Genomic DNA, 22220 nt, shown 5'->3' with positions numbered 1-22220 from the left:
CTCTACAGAGCACTGACTGTACCACCGAGGCCCTGGCACTCATCCTAGCCGTGCTGGGGGTATCTAAAAGAAGACGTGGCTAGCTCCCACGCACCCACTATGGAAAGGAGAAGGTGGAATAGAAACAGGGGAGGCTTCCAAATTTGCATATCAACATGTGCTTATCAGTCTGCAGTGCAGCCCCTAGGAGGGGACTAAACAGAATAGGTGGATGGGGGGCAGTTATTAATCAGGAAGTGGGGAAGTCGGGTGCCTGTTGGGAGTTTAAAAGCCCCAATTAAAAAAAAAAAAAACCCCAATTTTGGGCAGCCCCGGTGGCTCAGGAGTTTAGCGCAGCCTTCGGCCCAGGGCGTGATCCTGGAGACCCAGGATGGAGTCCCACGTCGGGCTCTCTGCATGGAGCCTGCTTCTCCCTCTGCCTGTGTCTCTGTCTCTCTCTCTCTCTCTCCCTCTTTCTCCCCCTCTCTCTCTTTCTGTGTCTCTCGTGAATAAATAAAATCTTAAAAAAAAAAAAAGGCCCCAATTTTTACTGAGCACCTACTATGCCTGCAGGCACTATTGCAGCTGCTGGGATACCTCAGTAAACAAAACAAAGACCCCTGAGCTGCGGGAAAAACAGGAAAAGCAGAGCAGAGTAAGGGTGGTTGCGGGGCAGTTGCCTTAGTCATCATTTGTAAGGTACTGTAGAAGGATAGAAACTTGCAGAGCTTTCCGGCCACCTGACAGATGGGGAAACTGAGGTCCAGGAGGGCTTAAGGGTTTGCCTGAGATAGAACAGGGGGATGGTAGAGGCAGGCCCCAAGGCCTGTGTGTAGGCTCAGAGGTTAGGTTGGCCCCAATGTGGCCAGCGTGGGGCATCGTTTTCATGGTCATTTTTATGGCAGGAGCCCTCCCCTCTGCCCCTGGGGCAGGGCGCCAGGGCACTCAGCAGCAGCAGAGGCTCGCGGGTAAACCAGGCTCTGAAGTCAGTCAGCGGGGAATCTCTGGGTGGCGCAGCGGTTTAGCGCCTGCCTTTGGCCCAGGGGGCGATCCTGGAGACCCGGGATCGAGTCCCACGTCAGGCTCCCGGCATGGAGCCTGCTTCTCCCTCTGCCTGTGTCTCTGCCTCTCTCTCTCTCTATGTCTATCATAAATAAATAAATCTTAAAAAAAAAAGAAAGAAAGAAATGAAGTCAATCAGCAGTGGGTCTCCACAGCCAACCTCTCCATCTGTAACAGGGCAGCTTTGACTCTCTGCTCCTGAATGGCCTCTCCAGGACCAAAAAAAAAAAAAAAAAAACCTTTACTTCCCTGGGTACAGCTGGCTGGGGCCACCAGGATGGGCTGGTGTCTGAAAACTCTCCCATCTACGACCACACCCCCAGTGCAGAGCTTTAGGAATGCAGAGTGACTCTGTTTCCCTTGGCTTCAAAAGCTTTGGCCACTGCAGGGTCAGACCACAAGCATTGACATTTCAGAGGCTCACGCTCTGCTAAGTGAACATTAGACACAGATTATTTAGTCTCTGCAATCTGCGGCTGCCTCCTACGTGCTGTTTGATAAGCTTTTATTGTTACCTCCCTCTGGTCCTGCATCCCTGGGGCTTGGGGCAACTCGTTTGCCCAGAGCCAGGAGGCTGCCAGGTGGGGCGAGTGGGCCAGTGCGTGGCACAGAGCCCCGGCAAGGAGCTGCTGTCTGGCTGCATTGCCATGAGCATGATGCCTGCCCTTTCTGGTCTCCCCTGGAAATGGCTCTCCATAACACCGTGACCCAGCTTCCCTCTCCAGTGAACCCTTCGCCAGTCTACTCCTGAGTGGAGTCCCAGACTTGGAACAAAGCAACCTATTTGGGAGTCCCAAAGCCAGCACCCCCCAAGCTCTCACCATACATACAAACTATCTGCCTTCTAGACTCCTTGTACCTTTTCCCAGAGCTTCCTAGGATCCTTCCTCCAATCTGCCCCTCCGCCCCCTTCTGTGAGTTCCCAGTACACCTGTCCATGTTCACTCTGGGCAGTGTCCTGGACCATTGTGTATATGGATGCTCCACAGGATTAGGGCTGCCTCTTATTCACCACTGGATCCCTTCATAGGCCTGGACAGAGTTGATCATTCTAGATGTTCATTCAGCCATTCAATCATTCCACAAACAGCTCTTGGAGTGAACTGTGTACCCTGCACTATGTGGGGTAGTGGGGTCCAGATATTAGAGGCTAATCAGTCACAGCCTGACCCTCAAAGAGCTCCCAGTTTAATGAGAAGAAACACTGCTACATAGCAGGTGATTAGGGTTCTGGTCAGGGAAGTCCAGGGAGCACTGGAGCACACAACAGGGCCACTTGACCCCAGGAAAACCAGGGAGAGCTTCCTGGAGGAGGCAACATTGAATTATGATTTGGAGGGTCTGTAAGAGTTAATAGGGAGGAGGAAAGAGTTCTAGGAAGAGGGAACAGCCCCGGCAGAGGTCTGAAGTGTAGAGGAAGCACGGCGAATTCCGGGGTCTCTCAACAGTTGGGCTAGCAGCCTGTTTGCTCTTCCCTCTTGCCTGGCTCTTTCCCCTTTCTCTACTAAAAGATGGGGAGATCGTTTCCTCCCATTGAGTGAGCTTTCCAAACCCCTATCCCTGCCTGAAGAGGACAGAGAACTCCCAGGAGGCTGGCCACTTCACCCCATGGCCCTCGGCAGCCAGTCATCTCTCCTCTTTGAGGCTCTGCTGCCTCATCAGGGAAATGGGTGTGGGGTAGGGCACTTGAGCCCCAAGATCTCAAGGAGAGGACTAGGGCCTGGGTCTGCAGGGGGGCCGGGAGGTACCCTGGCTGCTAGTGCCTACCTGTCTGAGTCTAGCCCGTAGATCTCTGTCTCTTGTCCCAGGAGTCTCTCCTCCCAGGCTCCCTCCCTCCCAGCCACTTTGGATGGGGATAAAAAAAGAAAAGCAATGGTCCTCCCACCAACTGGCAGGCGAACCCGTGATAAGAAATGCCTTTCTGCTGAGCCTGGTCTCCGTGGAGCCCTTGCTACCACCCAGCCCTACCTGTCGTGATCCTCCGGCTTCCCACCTCCTTTCTCCTCCACCCCGTGACTGGCTGGAGAAGGAGGTGGAGGAGACATCCCTGACTCAGCCTCAGTGTGGGTGAGGAGGACAGGGTCCTAGGAAGCCCTAAGACCAGTGTGAGACAGGTCATTCTTCCCTCCTGCTTTGTGGGAAGAGCGTGGGGCAGGAGTAGATAGAGTTCACAGCCAGCGGACAGGCTGAGTCTGGCTCCCTTCCCAGAAAGGTCTGGGCCCCCCAAAAAGTACTCAACAGGCCTTTATTTTTAAAAAAAATTTTTAAAGTTTCTATTTATTTATTCATGATACACACACACAGAGGCAGAGACACAAGCAGAGGGAGAAGCAGGCTCTCTATGGGGAGCCCAGTGCGGGACTAGATCCCAGGACCCTAAGATCATACTCTGAGCCACCCAGGTGTCCCTCAACAGGCTTCTAGAATCAGACTGGCAGAGTCGGGGGGCACATCAGAAATGGTTTCATCCAGTCAGTGTGGAAACTAGGCCTGAGGGGGCTTCCCCAAGGTTAGGTATCAAGCTAGAGGAGGCAGAGTCAGGGCTGGGGCCAGGGGTGAGGATGGAGGAAGGGTCACTTTGAGAACGGGGCAAAGCCAGCCTGACCGCGGCTTCTATCCCACCCCTCGGCTACAAAGTTTTGCTCCTGGGCAAGCTGGGGTTGGGGTTCCTGTCCTCCCACCTGGGGTGCAGTGGTGGGGAGAAAAGGATTTCCTGCCTGGATTTCCTGGACAGACAGACTGCTAGGTCTTTTGACATTTCAGAATTGTAGAAATACTGTAACAAACTTTCGGGATCACCTATGGATGAGGGAACAGAGGCCCAGGGAGGGGAAGCCTGTCCCCAGGCTCAGACCCCGGGGAGTGGCCAGTGCACGTCTTCTGCCTCCCAGTTCAGGCTCTTCCTGCTTCAACAGTGGTTAAGAGATCAGGCTTCGGGTGGAGAGTCTGACAGACCTGGGTTCGAATCCCTGCTCTGCCATGCACTGGCCATAGGACCTCACTTCACTCCCTGTCCCTCTGAGACTCAGTTTCTCCACCTGTAAATACTGACTGCATAGGGCGATATAAGGATTGAATGCAGTCCTAGAAACCCCAGTAGATTTGGCCTCACCGGCCGCTGTGTTGCTAGCCGTCAGAGCATTGCCTGACACAGATCAGGCCCTCAATAAAAGGGAATGGTTCTTATCACTCTGTGCCATGGCTGGTCCTGGCTCAGTGTCACCATCACCTGTAGAAGAAAGGGGTGACCTCTTTAATTCTATAGTCCCGCTGAGGGGCAGTGGGGGGAATCTGATGGTTGCAGAGAGGGGTGGCTAATATCCCAGAAAGAATGGCTGCGCATCCTTAGGCACATCCCAAGCCCACTCTGTTTGGTTTCTCCTGGCTGTACAGGGAGGGCATTGCTACGTGATGACTGAAGTCCCCCAGCTTTGGGAACTCCTCCTGGGCCCTGTGACACTCTCCTGTCTGGGAGCACTGACCTTTCCCCTCTGGGGTACCCCTGGGAGGGGCTGGGGGGCAAGGCTAGACATGATGCATGGGAAGGGGGCAGAGCCAGTTTCAGGGAGTCCCCCCACCCCGGACTCTACCCGTCAGGCTGCCTGCTTGCAGGACCCATGAATGAGCGGGGCAGCCAGGCCTGAGAACTGAGCTGATGGTGGCCACTGGCTGGTTCATTAAGGGGCTGCATGGAGGGCGGGGCTAGGGCCCTGCTGGGCACTTCATCAGCCCCCACCCCCACTCTAGCCTTATACCACCTGGCGCTTAAAAGCTCCCTCCCCTCTCCTCACTGCCAGGCATTTGGGGAGGGTAAGGAACACTGCAGATCTCTAGCAGCTTACAAAGCCCATTCCGGCCATTAGCTCTTGCTCCTGGCAGGCCCCCTGGAATGGAGTCTTTATTGCTACCTCCAGGTTGTAGGGGTGTGGGGGATGGGTGAAGTTCCAGGAGCAAGAGGCCCCAGTTGGGCATGGCAGAGCAGGTGCCCAGGCCAGGGCTGTGAGCCCCCTCCTAGGGATGCCAGGGTCCATCCCAGTCTTTCCATGGTGTGTTGCCGGCCCACTGGAGGAATGAAGGCCACATTCACCTTCGCGAATCCTACCTACTCCATACACGCATACACACACACTGCACGTCCCCAGTAGAACCCCTGGCATCACAGCCTCCTGGAAGGGGCTAGCCAGCGGACGATTTCCTAGGGAGTATCAAAGGCCCAGCTCTGGAAGTTCGCAAATCCAGAAAGCTCTGGGATCTGGGGAGAGAAAGCAACATCCTGTTGGACTCTTTGGAGGAAATGGCCTCCAGGGGCCCAGGAGGAAAACAGAAAGGTCCAGGCTGGGGAGGAAATCCCGAGGGTGGGGCGGGGAGGAAGAGGTGCCAACTCCAGCCTACTCTCCCTCCTTGCACTGGGGGGCCTTGCTGAGAGGCCTCGCCCTGGGCTGAGTTAGGGACTGTCCTGGGGAGCACTGTGGGTCTGTCCCCAGCTGGCCACTGCCCATCCGAGAGCAGTGTCGGGGTCCCCAGCTACAGGGTGGAATCTGAGCACCGGGGCTGGGAGGACAGAGTCTTTTGTTAGCCCTCTTCAGCCCACTCCTCCACGGGCCCTGAGCAAACTCCTCTCCCTCCATCCACGCTGTCACGCTTCATTTCCTGAGCCCTCATCCATGCCAGGCAACAGGTACAACACAGCAGCAGCAAAGAGGGCACACTCCCACCCTTGTCCTGAGTTCACAGATGAGGAAACTGAGGCACAGGGACATTAAAATACTTGCCCAAGGTTCCCCAGCAAGTGAGTCACGGCCATTTCAAATGCTGCTTGCCTGCCTGCCTGGTAACAGGAATGCTGAGGGAAAGAAGAGGCCCTCTCTTGGGACAAACAGAGCAATGAGCACCCAGAGTCCAGTCAGTGGGGGAGACTAGGAGCTGGATAGGTGGGCGGCTGATGCAGCCCTGGGCCGGGGCAGGAGGGTGCATTGCTGCAGACCCCTTCATACCGGCTGCCGTTTGTGGGTGACTACTTCTCATGATCTCACCGCCCCCCTCGCTTCCCCCACCCTCACTCTCAGCTGTTGACCTTGTTTCCCACACTCCCCGAACACAATCCAGTCTCTCAGTGCTTCTGGATTCGCAGACACATCCACCCCCAGCAGGATCGCACCCACACGCTCTGCCTCCCTTGTCCTTTGAGGCATGATGGCCCACGCTCCCACCTCCACCGGTGCCAGAGCCCAGCCCTCTGCTCTGCTCAAGGACACGGCTCCAGCAGGTCTCTGGGTGGTGCTCCCCACCCCCACCTCTAAGCATCAGTTTTGCCCTCCACCCAAGGCTCTCCACCAGCTCACTGCTCTTCCTCCCGTTTCTCTCAAACCTATCATGATCCCACCTCCCCTGCTGCTTCCACTCAGTCCCTGTTCCCCTCTGCAGGGATGCTCCTCTGAGTTGTCATCCCTCCTCTCCTGTTCCACCGAAACCACTCCAATCTGGCTTTCCCCCCCTCTCCCACTCCATCTCGGGTGCCCATCAAGATCTCCAGGGACCTCCACGTTGCTCGGTGTGGCCACCACTGGACCTCCCCACCACATGTAACGGTTTGGTGCCCCCACCCCCTGAACAACTCTTTCCGATTGGCTTCCAGGCTTGTTGCTGTGCTCAGCTGGCTCCTAAAACCTGTCTGTGTGTTCCTTCTTGGTCTCCTCTGCTGGTTTCTTCCCTTCTCCCAGCCCCCAGCCCGGTCCTGGTTTCTGTCTGGATTCCCTCCCCTGGCCATCTCTGGTCTTGCTGCTTGAAGCACCAGTTGCATGCCTCTGAAGGCCAAACCCATACCTCTAGCCTGGACCTCAAACACCCAACTGTGGCTTCGGCACCTCCTCCCTGGAACAGACAGCTCAAATCCAATGACTGGTGTGCACCTGAGCTCCTCCTCTCCTGTGCACAACTCGATTGCTAGAACCATCCATTCTCCATGGGCTACCCATCTCCCTGGTGGGGGGTGGGGGGTGAGAACTGGTTCTTGGGGAATAAAAACTCTTAGATGTTGCAATGATTGGTGATTCTCCAAAGGGCCAGACTCCGTGAACATAGATTTATTACAGTATTATAATATTATAACTTAAATTCTCATATTAAAATTGCATAGGTGATGACTGGAGAAAAAGGTCTAAGAAGGCTCTTTCTGGGTGGGGAATAATGAAGACAGGAACAGGGATCCCTGGGTGGCGCAGCGGTTTGGCGCCTGCCTTTGGCCCAGGGCGCGATCCTGGAGATCCGGGATCGAATCCCACATCGGGCTCCCGGTGCATGGAGCCTGCTTCTCCCTCTGCGTCTCTCTCTCTTTCTGTGGCTATCATAAAAAAAAAAAAAAAAAAAGACAGGAACAGCGCTGCTCGAATGCCAGCTGCCCATCTTGGCTGATGGCAATCGTATCCTTCCATTTCTCTGGCTCAAACCTTGGAAGTAACATTGCCTCCTCCCCTTTTCTCATGACCTATAAATGATCCATCAAGAAATCCTGTTGGTTCTGCCTTCAAAATAGATCCAGAATCCACCACTCCCCACCACCAGCATTATCTGAGCTGCCATGGCTTCTCGTGTCGATCACTGCAACAGCCTCCTAACTGGTCTCCCTGCCCCGGCTCCCTCAACACACAGCCAGCACTATCCTTTGACAGCTTGTGTCCCTCCACCTCACAAGACACTCCAGAAGCTCCCCATCTCCCACAGTTCCTACAGCGAACCCACCCTCCCCATTCCCCCTTTGTCTCCAGACCTCCTCTCCTATTCCTTTCTGCCTTGCTCACTCTGCTCCAGTCCCACAAGCATCCCGGCTGTTCTTCAAACCCTCTAAGCACAATTGCACCCCAGGGCCTTTGCACTGGCTATTCCCTATTCTTGGTATACTGCTACCCAGATAGCCACAGGGCTAAATCCCTCACCTGCCTCAAGTCTTTGCCCAGATGTCACCTCCTCAATCTGTCTCTAGCATTTGTTTTCCTACCACACTCCTCATCCCCTAACATACTAGGACATTTACTTATCATTGCCTCTTTCCCCGTGCTGGATGCCAGCTCCCCGATGGGATCTTTGTTTTGGTCACTGCTGTAGACCCAGCATGGGGACAGCGCCTGGCACACAGTAGGTGTGTGGCCACCCACCCCAGTCAGGTTTCTGACTTTTCCACACCAGATTCCACCACCTCTCCCTACTTTGTCCTTGCCTACTCTACCCGTCAGGCTGCCTGCTTGAAATGTGCCCCCAACACCATCCTTTCCGCCAGCTCTTTCTCACCCCCAGAACCCTCTCAAAGATTGTTTCTCCTCTCTGGGTAGGTCAAGAAGGCCCTGCCTGCCAGACAGGAAGAGAGCTTTTCCTTAGGAGTAGTGGGGACCCACAAAGGACCTTGAGCCGGAGAACAACATGGTGGCACTTGTGCTTTGATGTGCACAGGACAGTGGGTGGGAGGGGGCCCAGGGAGGAAGCTGGTGAGACACAAGAGGACTTGGGTAGGGGTGTTGAGATAGATAGGAAAGATAGCCAACAGTGGAAAGGCCACACCTTGTCCCCAATCACATGTGCAGGGTAAGGAGAAGAGGGGAGGCAGGGACATGGCCAAGGGGTCTGATCTGTGAGAAGGGGTGCAGGCACATGCTAGTCAGGTGCAGTGAATGAGTGGGGAACACTCAGCTGAGGGGGTAAAGGTTTTTGGCAGAAGCTTCTGTCTCCCCTACTACAGCCTCCGTCCCCATTCACTGGGGGCATTTGGTACCCCAACAGTTTTGACCATAAGGGAGAAGCCCATGGGGCTTTGGAGAAAGATAGGTGCTCCCCAGGGGAAGCCAGACCCCAGACCTGAATGGAGGGGAGGGGCCCACACGGAGGGGGGGTTCAGAATGCAGGCCTGCAGCCTCTACCCCAAAATTTACAGGGGAGCTTCCAGCTGAAAAGTCCACCCTTGTCTCACTCTCCGCATGCCCTTGTTTGACCGGAAAGATAAACAAGACAGGGAGTGAAATCATCTGGGCTCCTGTGCTCAGCCCAGGGTGTGTTTGGCGGGAGAAGACAGAGAGCGTCTCCTGGGCAGGCACAGCCATCCCACGGAGCAACTCCCTGGAGGAGCCAGAGACATTCAGGACTGCCTCATCCCACATCTTCAGATCGCAGATGGGGAGACTGAGGCCCAGAGAGCATCAAGTTGTCATGGGGTACACCTGATTTTCTGAGGGGGAAATAGACTTACTGGAAAGCAGAACTTACCGGTCTCATGGGAATAGACTAATAATACCAGTGATCTCTCTCTCTCTCTCTCTCTCTCTCTCTCTTTCTCCTTTCTTCCCAAAAGTTCAGAGCACTGCACACTCATGATCTCATTCATCCACAAGCTGCCCCTCTAGGGTGGGTGGCAGGGCCACTTTGTGCAGATGTTGTGACAATGGTCTGTCATTGCCTTCCCCTCATAACCTTTACTTCAGCCTCTATTATACCCCCTTCTCCCCACCTAATTTATTTCAACAAAGATTTAAGAGGCTCCTAATTGGTGCAAGTACTGGGTATTTGGGAAGCTTCTGGATTTCCCCAGGGCCAAAGTCATTATTCCATCTACTACGGTTTCACAGCACGCTGTTCAGATCCACATCTTTACACAGATCTTATTGTTTCTATGTATTTGCAATCCTGGAGGGCAGGGTTTGGTCTTATTCCAGCTTGCATTAACCCTTAGTACATAGGTTAGGGCCTTGCATTCTGGAGCCTGGAGAAATGCTTTCCCAGGGCAAAGTTATCCCTGAATGTGCCCTGAGTATCCCTCCATTAGTGTCCTTGTCCCATTGTATGCCAATTATCCAGAGGAGGAGCCCAGAGCAGAGATCCTGTATTTGCAGTACCTAGTACACAGTAGCTACTCAGTGTTTGCTAAATGGATCAATTTTTTATTTATTTTTATTTTTTAATTTTTTAAAAGATTTTATTTATTTATCCGAGAGAGAGAGAGAGAGGCAGAGACACAGGCAGAGGGAGAAGCAGGCTCCACGCAGGGAGCCCAACCTGGGACTCGATCCTGGGTCTCCAGGATCAGGCCCTGGGCTGAAGGCGGCGCTAAACCGCTGAGCCACCCGGGCTGCCCTGGAACAATTTTTTTTTTAAATGAATGAAGAGGAGAATAGTAATGGGCCATCCTTGCCTTTATAGGAGCTCCCAACCCATTGCATACATGGGAGAGGTAGACAGAGGTCAGGATTGGAGAGATGTACAAATACTACTAAAGTGGATAATTCCATGAGTGGTGAGACTACAGAAGAGGAAAGTTCAAACTCACCTGGGAGAATCAGGGATGGCTCCTTGGAAGAAGTGGCATTTGAGATGGAGCTTTGAAGGGTGGAAACATATAGCAGAAATTCAGGAACACTTTTGAACTGAAGGCAGGGCATTGGGCAGGGCAAGGAGGGCAGGGTTCACATACTGGGGACGACTCTGTTTCAAGCAAGGTTTCCTGTGCCTGACTCCATAGGCTGTGGGGAGGCAATCAAAGGCTTTGGGCTGGGGGTGCTGGCCAGAGAGCTGGGGAGCAGCATGAGGGAGCAAGGGGAGGGCACTGGGTTGGAATAGACAAAAGAGGTGGCTCCGGTGGAGGCAGAGGGCTGGGAGTGTCTGACCGAGGGAGGCTGCTGCCAAGGTTACAATGTAGGTGTGAGAAGATCCCCATAGAAAGGGTCTGAAGGATCCAAAACTCATCCAATGTGTGGGAAGAGCAGTAGGAGGCTTTGGGGACCTGATCTGGAGCTTGGGAGAGGGATGCAGCCTTAACAGGCATGGTGTGGCCCCAGGGAGGAGTTGTTTTAAGACAGACGATGAATTTACTCCACTGGGGGGTGGGGGCTTCACCAAAGTGGATGCCAGCCTGGGATGGAGGTCAGGGCCCCAGAGACATAGTTGGGAGTTAGGCTGAAGCAGTGGGAGCACATGAGCTCACATAGGAGAGAGTGTGGGGTGAGAAAGAAGATGACAGCTGAGGACAAAGCCTTGGGGGATACCCACAGTTGGGGGCAGGAAGTGATAGGATCCAGGAGGAAATGGAGCAGCCAGAGAATCAGGAGAAGGGGTGGTCCCACTCTTTCCTAGGGCTGCCCCACCTGTTCCCCCCTTATCTTCCATGAGCTGGGCCAAACTGGGCTGAAGACAGAAACTGCCCCACCCCTCACCCCCAGCCTCCAGAAAGTTCCAAGGTGAAAGAAAGCAAAGCCTAGTGGTTGAAGGCTTAGACTCTAGAATGGATCAGAGCTGGGTGGGACTCCTGGCGGCCCCCATCCCTCATCCCTCTTTATTTTGTGATCTCAGGCAAGACATACTCCCTCTGATCCTCATCCTCTTCATCTTTGGGAGGGGATCACAACCAGACTTCCTCACTGGCCTGTTCCTCACTTGGTCTTGTCAAGCCTCAGAGTTCAATAAATGGTGGCTGCTGCTCTGATAATTACTACAAGGCCAGGATTGGATTCTGGTGCTTGGTCTGACGGGCCCAAGGAGCCCAGCACCCCAAGGAGCCTTTAAGAGCAAAGAGGCCAGGTGACCTGAACCCGCCCAGCTCCAGGGAGTGCTGGGCCCCTCCTATTATCCTCGCAAGTGCAAAGCCAGGCATTCAGGAATGGGGGGAGTCGCAGCCCTCTCTTGCAGGAGAACACTTTGACCTGCTGAGAAACAGGACCACCCCCACTGCAGTCTTCAACTCCAGGTGGAGCGCGGGGCGTCAACGTTGGCTGTCCTTCCCCGCCTGTCGCGCCCTTCCTAGATGCTGGGTGCACCCACCCCTCGGGGCTTGCAGAGCGCCGGTGAAGGTCTTGAGTCAGTGGGTGCCGACTCCTGTCCCTCGTACACCGTACACCGAGGCCTGTACCCGGCCTCAGTTTCCCTTTCTCAGCCTCAGGCTAAGAGATTGCATTTACTGGACCCTGGAAACAGCTTAATGTATCCGGTGGGCCGCATGCCTGTCTGTGCAGCCTAGGTTGGTAGGGAAGAAGAGACGTGTTTCCCCACGGTCTGAGGGGGTCTGAGGGATACTTACTCGAACCCCATCTTATCCAGATGGTGGGGGGGGGGCTGCTCCCTGGGAGGAGCTAGATTTTACTGAAGCGGCCGCTCTAGCAGCTGGCCTTAGGTCTGGGGTCTTACGGTTTCAGGCAGAATCCATCTAGCGCCGGGAGGCCCCTATTAACTAGGCCACCGCTGGCGGTGGGCGGTGGCGGCTGGAGCTGACCGGCTTGGGTCTCTGAGGGAGGTGGCCACAAGGGCCAGGGCTTTGAACAAACCACAGAAGGCTTCTGCAATATCAAAAGAGCTCTTAGTCACTAATATATGAGGGGAGGGGGGCCATTGGTGAAAGAGCTTCTGCTGGTTCCCATCAGCGAAGGATCAAAAAGCATTTGGTCAAAGAACCTTTAAATACCTTGAAAGGCAGGTGAAGCTTGTTCGCCTCCAAGAGGTACTGAAATGCTGGTCTGAGCTGTTGGCAAGCTGGCTCCAGCCACAGCAAGCACTGGGGGAGGGGACTGCTGAGCCAGGAGGGAAAAATGGTAGGGATAGATTCCTAGCCCACCCCTACCAAGAATCACTGTGCAGAGGTGAGTAGGGCAGAGAGCCGGGCACAGACTGTCAGAGTTGTAGGCCTCTTGGAACTGGGGATTTAATTTTTTTTTTTTTTTTTGGAACTGGGGATTTTAATCTGAAACCTATAGGACCCCCTCCCACCCAATTATGGCAAAATATTGTGTCTGTATTTGAATATGCATGTTTCTAGGGAGGAGAAGTCCACAGGGTTCACTAGATTCCTGAAGGAGTCCAAGGCGGAATTGAGATTAAAAACCAACATCCTTGCAGTACAGATTGGCAAACTGAGCTCAGAAGGATTGAGTGATTTACTCCAAGTCACTCAGCTTATAATTGGCAAGCCAAAGTGCTTCCATGGGGCATCCTGGTGATAAGGGCATCTCGCTGGCTCCCATGGTTCTCAACCTATATCAAGGCCCAGAGTTGCCCAAGACCGAGAGATAGGTGGTATCTCAAAACAGAGGCCTAAGGCCAAGATTCTGACTGAGGCTGGGGCTATCCCACACAGCAGATGGCAAGAAGAAGGGGCACCAGCTTTCATCTTTCGGAATTTGAGGGGCTAAGCCAAGCACAGGGGGGAAGTGTGGGTGGCAGGGTGACGATGGAGAGAGACTTAGGGACAGAATCAGGAGGGAGAGGAGGCTTCAGGGAGAAAGGATGTGGGTGGGGTGGGGAGTGCAGAAGCGGTTTCTGGCCCTGCAACATGACCTAAGGATGTAGAATGGGGACCCAGCGCTATGGAAGGTCAGCTTGGGGCAGAGTCCTTGGTGGCCAGGAGGTTTTAGGTGCCCTGGTGCAAGGGAGCCATGAAAGACACCCAGCCCTTGCCTTGCTATCTCCCCGGTATATTCTCCATCCCCACATGGTGTAATTACACCCCTATTTTATGGATGAGAAAACTGAGTCCCAGAGATGTTAAGTAACTGGCTAAAGCCAAACAGCTAGATGTTGCAGAGGCAAGGCCATAGTCTAGGATTCTTCCCTGGATGCTAGATGCCTCTTTAGTATCAGCTCTCCAGAGTGGGGTCCAGCAGAAGTGTGACAGGTGTGCCGAGGCCTTGGGTAAGCCTCTGAGATTCAGTGATCACTGGGTTTGGGGAGAAGAGGCAAGCATTGGGATGAAGTGGGCATAGGAATGGCCGGAGCTGCCTTCTAGGACTTTGTTGTTGTGTCCTTTCCGGGGAGATGATATCTGATCATCTTATGCTTCTACCTTCTCCAGACTCTTGCCCTCTGTAGAGGAGGAAGGGGAGGACTAGCTGCAGGGACATGGTGGCAGAGCATATCCTTGCTGCCGGTCTGGCACATCGGCAGGCTCTGCTGCTGCCCTTCAAAGCTGCCTTCTGACTGGTCTCAACCTGTCCTCCTGGATCAATCAAATGCTCAGCGCTGAGCCTCTTGCCACATGGATGGTGATAAGGAGAGAGGTGTGTTTGTTCTGTCATATGAGCTGCACAAACAGCTTCCTCAGCGTTTTTATTAATAATTCAGCCTATGGCCAAGGGGGTAGGGTAGGGGGACAGGAGCTGTGGGCAGACAGCAGCATCAGAGACCATGCCAGGTAGGGGCCAGAGGGGAACCCAGGAGCCCTGCCTCCAGCCATGGCCTAGCAACGGAGCCAGGCAGCCTCAGGGGCCCTCTTTGGGAGAGTGTGGGCCTGGTCTCTGCTTGGGAGGGAAAGAACGTCCCTCCCTGCTCTGTTCCTCTAGAAGCCAACCCAGAACATCTGGGCCCTGATGACCACACCAAATCGGAAATAGGCCTGAGGGACCCACAGTACTCAGTGGGGCATTCCTTGGGGAATCAGGTGCTGCCAGCATTTCCTGCCGCGTCATGGAACCCAGGACAAAGAAGCTAGCAGCGTCACAGAATGAGAAGGCTTTCTCTGGGCCCCCCTCTACCAGGCCTGGGAAGGAGAGAGGCAGAACACCAAAGGCCCAGGCCCCTCACCTTAGAGGCAAGACGAGTGATTCACGCCGATTTCTTTTCTCAGAAGACCTGCTCACTTCCGCACACTTCATTTCCTGCCTTCTCCAAGTGCCCAGAAGACAGGGACTCACAGTTGGCTTGGCTCTTACTGATGCCCCAGTAGGAGAGAGTAGTCTTCAAATGCAGCAGAATGTTTTGAGGTCGGACATCTGGAAGAACTTCTTTGAGAGGCAAAAACATGATTATGAGGTGTAGGTTCGCTATCCATCAGGAATGTTTTATGTCCCAAGTGTCATTTGAAGTGCCTTCCTGTATCATCTCGTTTAATGTTTATAATAGTCAAATAGGTGGTATTTTTGTCTCCATGGTATGGATGAGGACTGAAGCCCAGTGGGTGTCAAGTAGTCTGCCTAAGGTCACCCAGCTATGAATGGCAGGGCCATGTAAATCTGTATTCTTTTCTCTTACCAGGGATTCTGCATCCCCTAGACAAAGTGAATGGAGGCCCAGAGAAAGGGTGTCTTCAGAGCTTTTCCTGTGTCAATAATGCAGGCAGGAAGTAAAACCCAGAGATTCCCAATGCTCCAGGGCCTCAATCTCCACAGCGACATCTCATGGGATTTATCTCGTGCATTTTCTCGTGTATTTGAAGGACTGTCCATCTCTGAAGTTCTGGAACAATGGCTGACTACTGCCTCCTGGGAGTGAATGAGATTGGGATTTTTAAGTTTGAAAGGAACAGCCTGTCAACTCTCAGATTAGGGCAAGCACTGGGTCTGCTCATGAATCTCGTGGTGGTTGGCAAAAGGCTGGAGCCAGGACCAAGGTTCTCCTCCTGGTTCTCTTCCCAGCTCCCTGTCTACTAGCTCTGGGGCCCTGAGCTCCCTGGCCAGTTCTTTCCCCCTATAGAGGTCTTATCTTCATCCTCTGTCACAGAGCGGTGGCCTCTCAAAGGTCCTCTCCCCACCAACTGTGAGAAGCTCTAGGATCCTAAACGCTTATAAAGATCTGTTGGGTTCAATGATGAATCCTGCTCAGGTTGATAGATGGGAAGATTCCTCAGCAGGGAACCTTTCTATGTGGATCCCATTGACAACATGAGGTAGGGATGGGAAGGGGTGGACTGTTTGGTCTTTACTAGCTAGGGTGCTAAAAGCGGCTGGGGTGGGGGCACGAACAAGTCTAGACTGGAGACCCTCGAGTCCCAGCCTTTTGCCTTAGCTGCCTGGGGTTTGCCAAAGAGGGGTGAGCATGGCTGCAGCGTATATGAAGCATGATGGCCCTTGACCAAGGGATGAGGGTTGAGATTTCTGGCCAGGGACTAATTATGGGCTAGAATCTATGGCTGCCTTTTGTTATCTTCCCTTTTTAATTAGAACATTAAATCCAAGGAAATCTGTTCTCCACCGGAACACTCTTCATGGAGGTTTCCTTAGGGGAATTTTCTTATCTGTTTCTCAACCAAAAAGCTGTGGGCGGAGGTGAATGTGTGCCTGTGCCCGAGCATGTGTGTGTGTGTGTGTGTAATAGGCTCCTTGCAGGTTCAAGGGTATGGGCTGTGTGCGTGTGTGAGTGAGTATTGGGGGAAACTGGAGACAGACTTGTCGCTGTGGGTGCTGGCTGCCTACCCTGTTGTGGGGAAAGTGAAGGTGTGGTTGGGTGTGAGCTGTGCAGTATAAAGTCAGTTAAGTTCATTTCTCTGGGTGGGGTTAGGAATCCTGGATTTTGGAAACCTTGGCTCACCTTCCAACTTCAGTGGCGGGGAGGGCAGGATGCTGCAGCAGGACCAAGGGCTCTACCCTCCTGCCTACCCCCTTCAGTTTAGGGTAGAGGTGGGCCCCTTACCTCACAGTGCTTCAGGGTGAGTATCTCTTGGGTTTGTGTGCCAGTGTATGCGTGTGTAAGGGGAGGTGGTGGTGTAGTTGGTTCGGTGTGTGGGTGTGTGCTGGGATGTCTCTGCCCCCGAAACCACCAGTAGTTCATTCAGTTTCAGGCCTTGAAAATCTGGGGGAAAGGGTCCCTTCTTTTCCCTGCTCCAGAACCAAACACTTCCAGTTCTAGGGTTCACCTGTTTTGGGCCGTGCGGGACTGACAGAGGCGCTTAGAGAACCAAGAGAGCCCCAGGGTTGGAAGAGGGGGGGGACGTCTTCCTTACCCACTCAAGTGCCAGGAAAGGGAAGGGGGGAGCGAAGTGGAGGAGTCTGCGGAAGAGAAATGAACAGAGGCCAAAGGGTCTGTTTTCTTTTCTGAGGCTGGGTGAAGTGGGGAGGGTCGCTGGGCCCCGTCCCCCACGGAGGGTGGCGATCCCGGTCTTTTCTGCTCCAGCTGTGTTCAGATTCAGGCAACCGCGAGAGTGGCGGGCCCAGGCTCAGCGCTGGCAAAAAAAAATCCAGTCCTGGTTTTTGCACACACCAGCCCGGCTCGCCGGGGCCGCCGCTGGGCCGAGGCGCGAGCTGACGCCCTCGAGTCGCCGCCAGCCGGAAAACCCGGAGTGGATTTTCGCGCCTTTGGGAATGGAGTCAAAGGGCGCTCGCACGGTGGGGGCGGGGCAGCCACCCCGGCCCGCGCGGTTCGAAGCTGCCGCCTTCAGGGGCGCCGCGGACCCGCCGGCTCGCAGGGCGCACCCGAGGGCTCCGTGGCCTCCCGCCGGGGCTGCAGTGCGGGGCGCGGCCGGCAGCCGGCAGCAGCGGGTGCAGGCGGCGGGGCCCGGGCGCGCTCACACACGCGCTCGCACACACACGCGCTCCGGCGCGCACACGCGGCGCGCAGGCCGGAGGGAGGCGGCTCGGCTCGGCTCGGCTCGGCTCGGCGGCGGCGGCGGGAGGGCTGGCGGGCGGCCCCCGCTCCCCGGCTCGGCGGCTCGGCTCTGCCCGGCCCCGCGCGGCCCCCGCCCTCGGACGCGCCCCCGGGGGTCGCCCAGCCCCATGCCCTGCAGCGGCGGCGGAGGAGCGCGCGGCCGCGGGCGGCTCTAGGGGCCCGGAGCGAGCCGGCGACGGGGGGACCATGTACCGGGACCCGGAGGCGGCCGGCCCAGGTAAGCGCGGCCCCGCGCCGGCCCTCCCGGAGCCCCAGCCCGGGCTCTCCCCGCCCCGCAGCCCGGGTGCTCCAGGCTCCAAGCCCGGCGCCGGCCTCGCAGTGTCCCCACAAGGACCTCCCCCCCCCCCCCAAGGACGGCGTGTGTGGCCGAGCGAGGAGCCACTGCCCCCGCGGGCCGGGCAGCGCCCTCCGAGGCGCCCCGGGTCCCCAGCGCCAGCGCCCCTGGTGCCAACGCTGGCCGCCCGCGGGCGAGGACCCCAGGCGGCCCTGGGCCAGGCGGTGGGCACCGGGGAGCAGAATGACATCGGCGGCGCCCACTGTGAATGGACCCGGTGCTAGAGGGCACGCGGGGACCGGGCGCAGCGGCAGGGCAGGGGCGGGGGCTTCGGAGGAGGAGGCTGAGCAGCCGCAGGAGCCCAGAGGAGGCGAGCGGGAGTGCCCGGAGGCAAAGACAGCGACCGGCGAGAACGGGGTGCCAGGCTGTGCCCCCACGTTTGGGGAGGGGGAAAGCAAAGATCCCCAAACTCACTCCGGGCCCGTCGGGGGAGGGGAGGAGGGGCCGCCCCTTCGCATCCCCCCCCTCTCCCGAGGGAGCTGGGGAGTGGCCCAGGATCCCATGTCTGCTTGCCGTTCTCCAAGCCAAGCCCGAAGATCTTTCCTTCCTTTGGAAATTGCTCTGCCATTTCCCCCTGGGCTCCTGACGCCTCCTCACACGGTGCCCACCTGTAGGCAGGTCCCCTGCAGCTCTTACCCAGGCTATCTCAGCTCCCACCCCGGGGCGCCCCAACCCAGACCCATCACCGACCCCCCCTCCCGCTCCCGCGCCCCGGTCTGCCAATTCTGTCAGCGGGGTCTCTGCTTCTGGGTTTCTCTGTGATGCGAAAAGCGAGACACCCCAGCCCGAGGACTTGCTCCCAAATGAAGAGCCTGCAGGCTTACCGCTTGCTTGCTGACCTCCGAGGGCTGAGGGTGCTGGGGGAAGGGACAGCTCTAAGGCCCTCTGCAAAAGGGGATGTGTGTGTAAGGGGATTTTTTAAAATAGTTTTTTAAAAAGATTTTATTTATTGATTCATAGAGACAGAGAGAGAGAGAGAGGCAGAGACACAGGCAGAGGGAGAAGCAGGCATCATACAGAGAGCCCGACGTGGGACTGGATCCGGGGTCTCCAGGGTCACGCCCTGGGCTGCAGGCGGCGCTAAACCGCTGCACCACCGGGGCTGCCCCAGATCCCCAAGGATTTTGAGGGCAGTCCAGTGGACACCAGCTTTGTCCACTCTCGTCCCAGCCTCACATTTGTTTTCCCTCTAGGGGCAGCCTCAGCCTGTCTCTGCCTTCTAAGGAGTTGGGCCCTCACCCCCATCAAATCACTGCAGCCTACTGAGGCCAACTAGGAGGACTCACTGGGTGCTAGGCATCGCACCCACTCAGTGCTCGGGGAGAAGGGTGAGAGACTCAGTCTCCAGCTCTGGAACTTCATGCCCATCTATGAACATCCTCTAGGTGGTGGATGAAGGGACATTGCCTTTGGAGACCCCTTGCTTCATCTGTCTGAACCCAGACCACCGACCCTAGCATCCTCCCGCAAAAGGCTGCCAGCTTCTAGCACTCGACTGAGGGCAGAGGCAGGCGTTCTCTGGCTTAGATCACCTTCTCAGAAACCAGTAGCTTAGTTCCGAGGCTAGCCCTAGGGTGCGAGGTTGGAAGGGGAGATGCAGTGAGGACACTCCCATTCCCCCTGCCCTACCAGGCTAGCAGCCTCCCCTTTCTTGTTAGCCCAGTGGCCTGGGTCCATGCCCTCATCCTCTCCCTCCCTCTTTCCTCCCACGCCTGGGCGCCATGACATCACTGCTCCTCTGAGCACCTCTGCCCTCTCCATGGAGGCCAGCTTGACATGCTTGGCATCCTCTGGGCAAAGGGCCTGCAACCCAGCATTGCCCCTGGCATACTGGCAGCCCCCCAGGGTGTCTCTGTCTTCCCCTTCTCAAACAAGCCTCCCTCTGGGATGGAGACCTGTTCTGCCCCATTTCAGGGCCCAGGAATGCTAGGGGCTGGGGGCAGGGGCTGGGAGTGCTGGGGACAGGTTGGGCCTGAAGTTCACTTCTCTCTGGTGTGGCCACTGGACTGGATGGGGTCAGAGTCTGCCTCTGATCCTGGTCCCTTGGGGCTCTCTGAGGGGCCAGAGTCATCAGTCTGGCCTCAGAACCCCCTCACCCCACTCCTGCATCCCTGCCTACCTCCTAGAATCCTTACAGCTCCAGGCCAGGCGATGTATTACTCCCAGCCCCAGCTCACCTCAGGCTCCCCAGAGTCCTCTCCCCCAGGCAGGCCTTTGTGTCCCCCATTTCTGTCTCCCACCTCCCCTTTGGCTGGCACCTGGCAGGAGTGAGATTATGCAAATTAATTCCTGTGTGATTCTGGTCCTCAAGGGGCCAGTACCTTGTTTGTCTGGATCCCCTCATCCCACTCACAGGAACACCTGTGGCCCAGTCCTTTTTCCAATTTTCTGTCCCCTGTGTTTTCTTGTTCTCCTGTGTCCCAGGGCTGGTTCCAGAGTGTCCCCGAGGTACTCCCCACCACCACCACCACCACCACCACCACCGCAGCACACTCACCCTGATCTCTACAGGGTTCAGCCTGCTGCTAAGACCCTGTTCAGAGTTCCCTACCCACTTGGGCCCACAGCCACAGGCACTTCTGGGATCTAGCTCAGCTGAAGCAAGGGACTGTAGGAAAAAAGCCAGAGCCCAGTGAAGAACAAAGACCAGCCCCCCCTCCCCCACAGCCATTGGCTTTGCTCCAAACTCTGTCCGGACTCCCCCCAGCCCTGCCTGTGCCTGCAACTTCCTCGCTGTCCCCTCCCTGAGGCAGACAGCTCTCTCCCTGCCGTCAGCCTTCGTCCTGTGTTCATCCTGACGCTGGCTTTGCCTGGCTTCCCTGTGTCCCTCAGACCCGGCTCCAGACCAGGCAGGGCCTCAGCGGGCCTGCAGGGGTCAGCGTTGCAGTGGGCAGGCAAGTTGCAGTGGGCTGGCTAGGCGGCTTCGGGAAAGGAGGGAAGGAGGGAGAGGTGACCTTGTAGTGAGTGAGTGAGCAAGGCCAGAGAGGGAAAGTCTGGGCCAGTGCAGCAGTGCTGGGAGAGAGGTCAGATCCTGAGGCTGCCTGCCCTGCTCCCAGTCCTCTGTGAGCTTGTCCTTTGGGGTAACAGTGTTTGAAGCCTTGTATGTCCCACCTGTTAGTGGGATCTGTCCTCTACAGCAACTCTGCCAAAAAGGTCATTCTCGGGGAGCATAGGGGACACACTGCATGGGGTGGGGGGCCTTGGCCCAGTGGGTCTCCTTCCTCGGGGAAGAAAGATCCATGAGATTGTCCAGGCCAACCTTCCACCCCCTGGGCACAAGTTAAGGACAGAGGCCATTGGGTGATGTGTAGGGCAGGAGTCCGGGGTACTGCTGAAGGGGCCACTAGGATTACGGATGAAGGCTGGGGAGTGGGAAGGTCCAAAGAGGCCTGACTCTGTCTGACCCTTTCACTGTCAAACTCTCCCCCACGCCCATCTACCCCTCTACCCCCTCACCCCCCACCTACCCCACCTGCACAGTCATAGACCTTTCTGGGTTGCATCTCCGGCTTGGGTCCCCATCTAGAGCTGAAAAGCTAATGATCTCCCAATAGGCCACAGCCGGAACGGGGGTGCCTGGGGCTGGGCAGATCTGAAACGCTGGGTGAAAGGGATGGCTTTGGTGGGCTTGGGACAAAGTAGCTAGTGCCTCCAAGCTGTGTGTCACTGTGGAGACAGGACCCTCCTAGGCCTTGGGTCATGCTGTTTGGTGGCCTGGTGGGAACAGCTTGACTGAAAGGCTGGGTGCTCAAGAACTGGGGGACCATGGGGAGGGAGGTAGCCTTGAAGCCCCTCCTAGTGGGGGAAGAGAGGCTAGAGCAGGTTGGATTGTGTTGGGAACATGAAGGCCAGCAGGTGACAGGTGAGGGACAGCTGGAAGGCAGGGGAATAAGTGGGTGTGAGGGCCTGGGCAGCTGGGCCCTGCCCCTGGCTGACCCCAAGCTCAGGCTCAAGGGAGCTCAGGCTCAAGGAAGGCAACAGGGCGTACCAGCCAAGGGCCATCCCCTCTCACCCCTAACAACCCAGCCGTTGCAGGAGGCCTTGAGGGAAAGGCAGGGGAGGAGTGGGTGGTTCCTTCCCTCTGGCACCCTACCTTTCCTCCCCCCCCACTCCCCACCCACCCTCTATTTTCTGAGGGATTTTGAATCCTTATTGAATCTGATGGACTGTTTTCAGTCCAGACTGCCTCTGCCAGGGGAGTGAGGCTGCGAAATGGCAGAGAGAAGAGCAGTGAGGAGGGCCTGGGGGGCGCGGGAGGCCTAGTCCTGAGCCAGGAAGGGACTCTTGGCCAGAAGGGGTGTTGCTTGGACAGTCTCCTCGGACAGGCACCCCTGCATCCTGGGTGAGCCAGGGCAGCATTGTGGGAAGCCAGCTCTCTGTGGGCAGTGCCTGGCAGGTGGCACATGAGGCTGGTAAGGTCAGCTCTCTCCATCGTGGCGGTCACTGGTCTGGCAGGTGCCGGAGGCAGCCTGGGCCAGGCCCAGCCCGGTACCCGCCTGCCTTGCAA

At 56.3% G+C, this 22220-nt stretch overlaps 1 protein-coding gene across 6 annotated transcripts in view; it reads left to right on the top strand.

The window, feature by feature from the left end:
- The first annotated feature begins 17444 nt into the window (after positions 1-17444).
- Positions 17445-22220, top strand: part of SYT7 (synaptotagmin 7) — a 58869-nt gene continuing 54093 nt past the window's right edge. For all 6 annotated transcript variants that reach the window (XM_077861868.1, XM_077861866.1, XM_077861864.1 and 3 more), the window contains exon 1: positions 17445-17596. In XM_077861868.1, coding sequence (XP_077717994.1) covers positions 17566-17596 — 31 coding nt within the window. In that variant the 5' untranslated portion in view covers positions 17445-17565. The remainder of the gene's footprint in view (positions 17597-22220) is intronic.

This window comes from Canis aureus, chromosome 21 (genome assembly GCF_053574225.1).
Source record: "Canis aureus isolate CA01 chromosome 21, VMU_Caureus_v.1.0, whole genome shotgun sequence".
In the NCBI taxonomy this organism is placed as follows: Eukaryota; Metazoa; Chordata; class Mammalia; order Carnivora; family Canidae; genus Canis; species Canis aureus.
The sequence above is the reverse complement of the archived record's forward strand: the minus strand, read 5'-3'. Positions and strand labels throughout refer to the sequence as shown.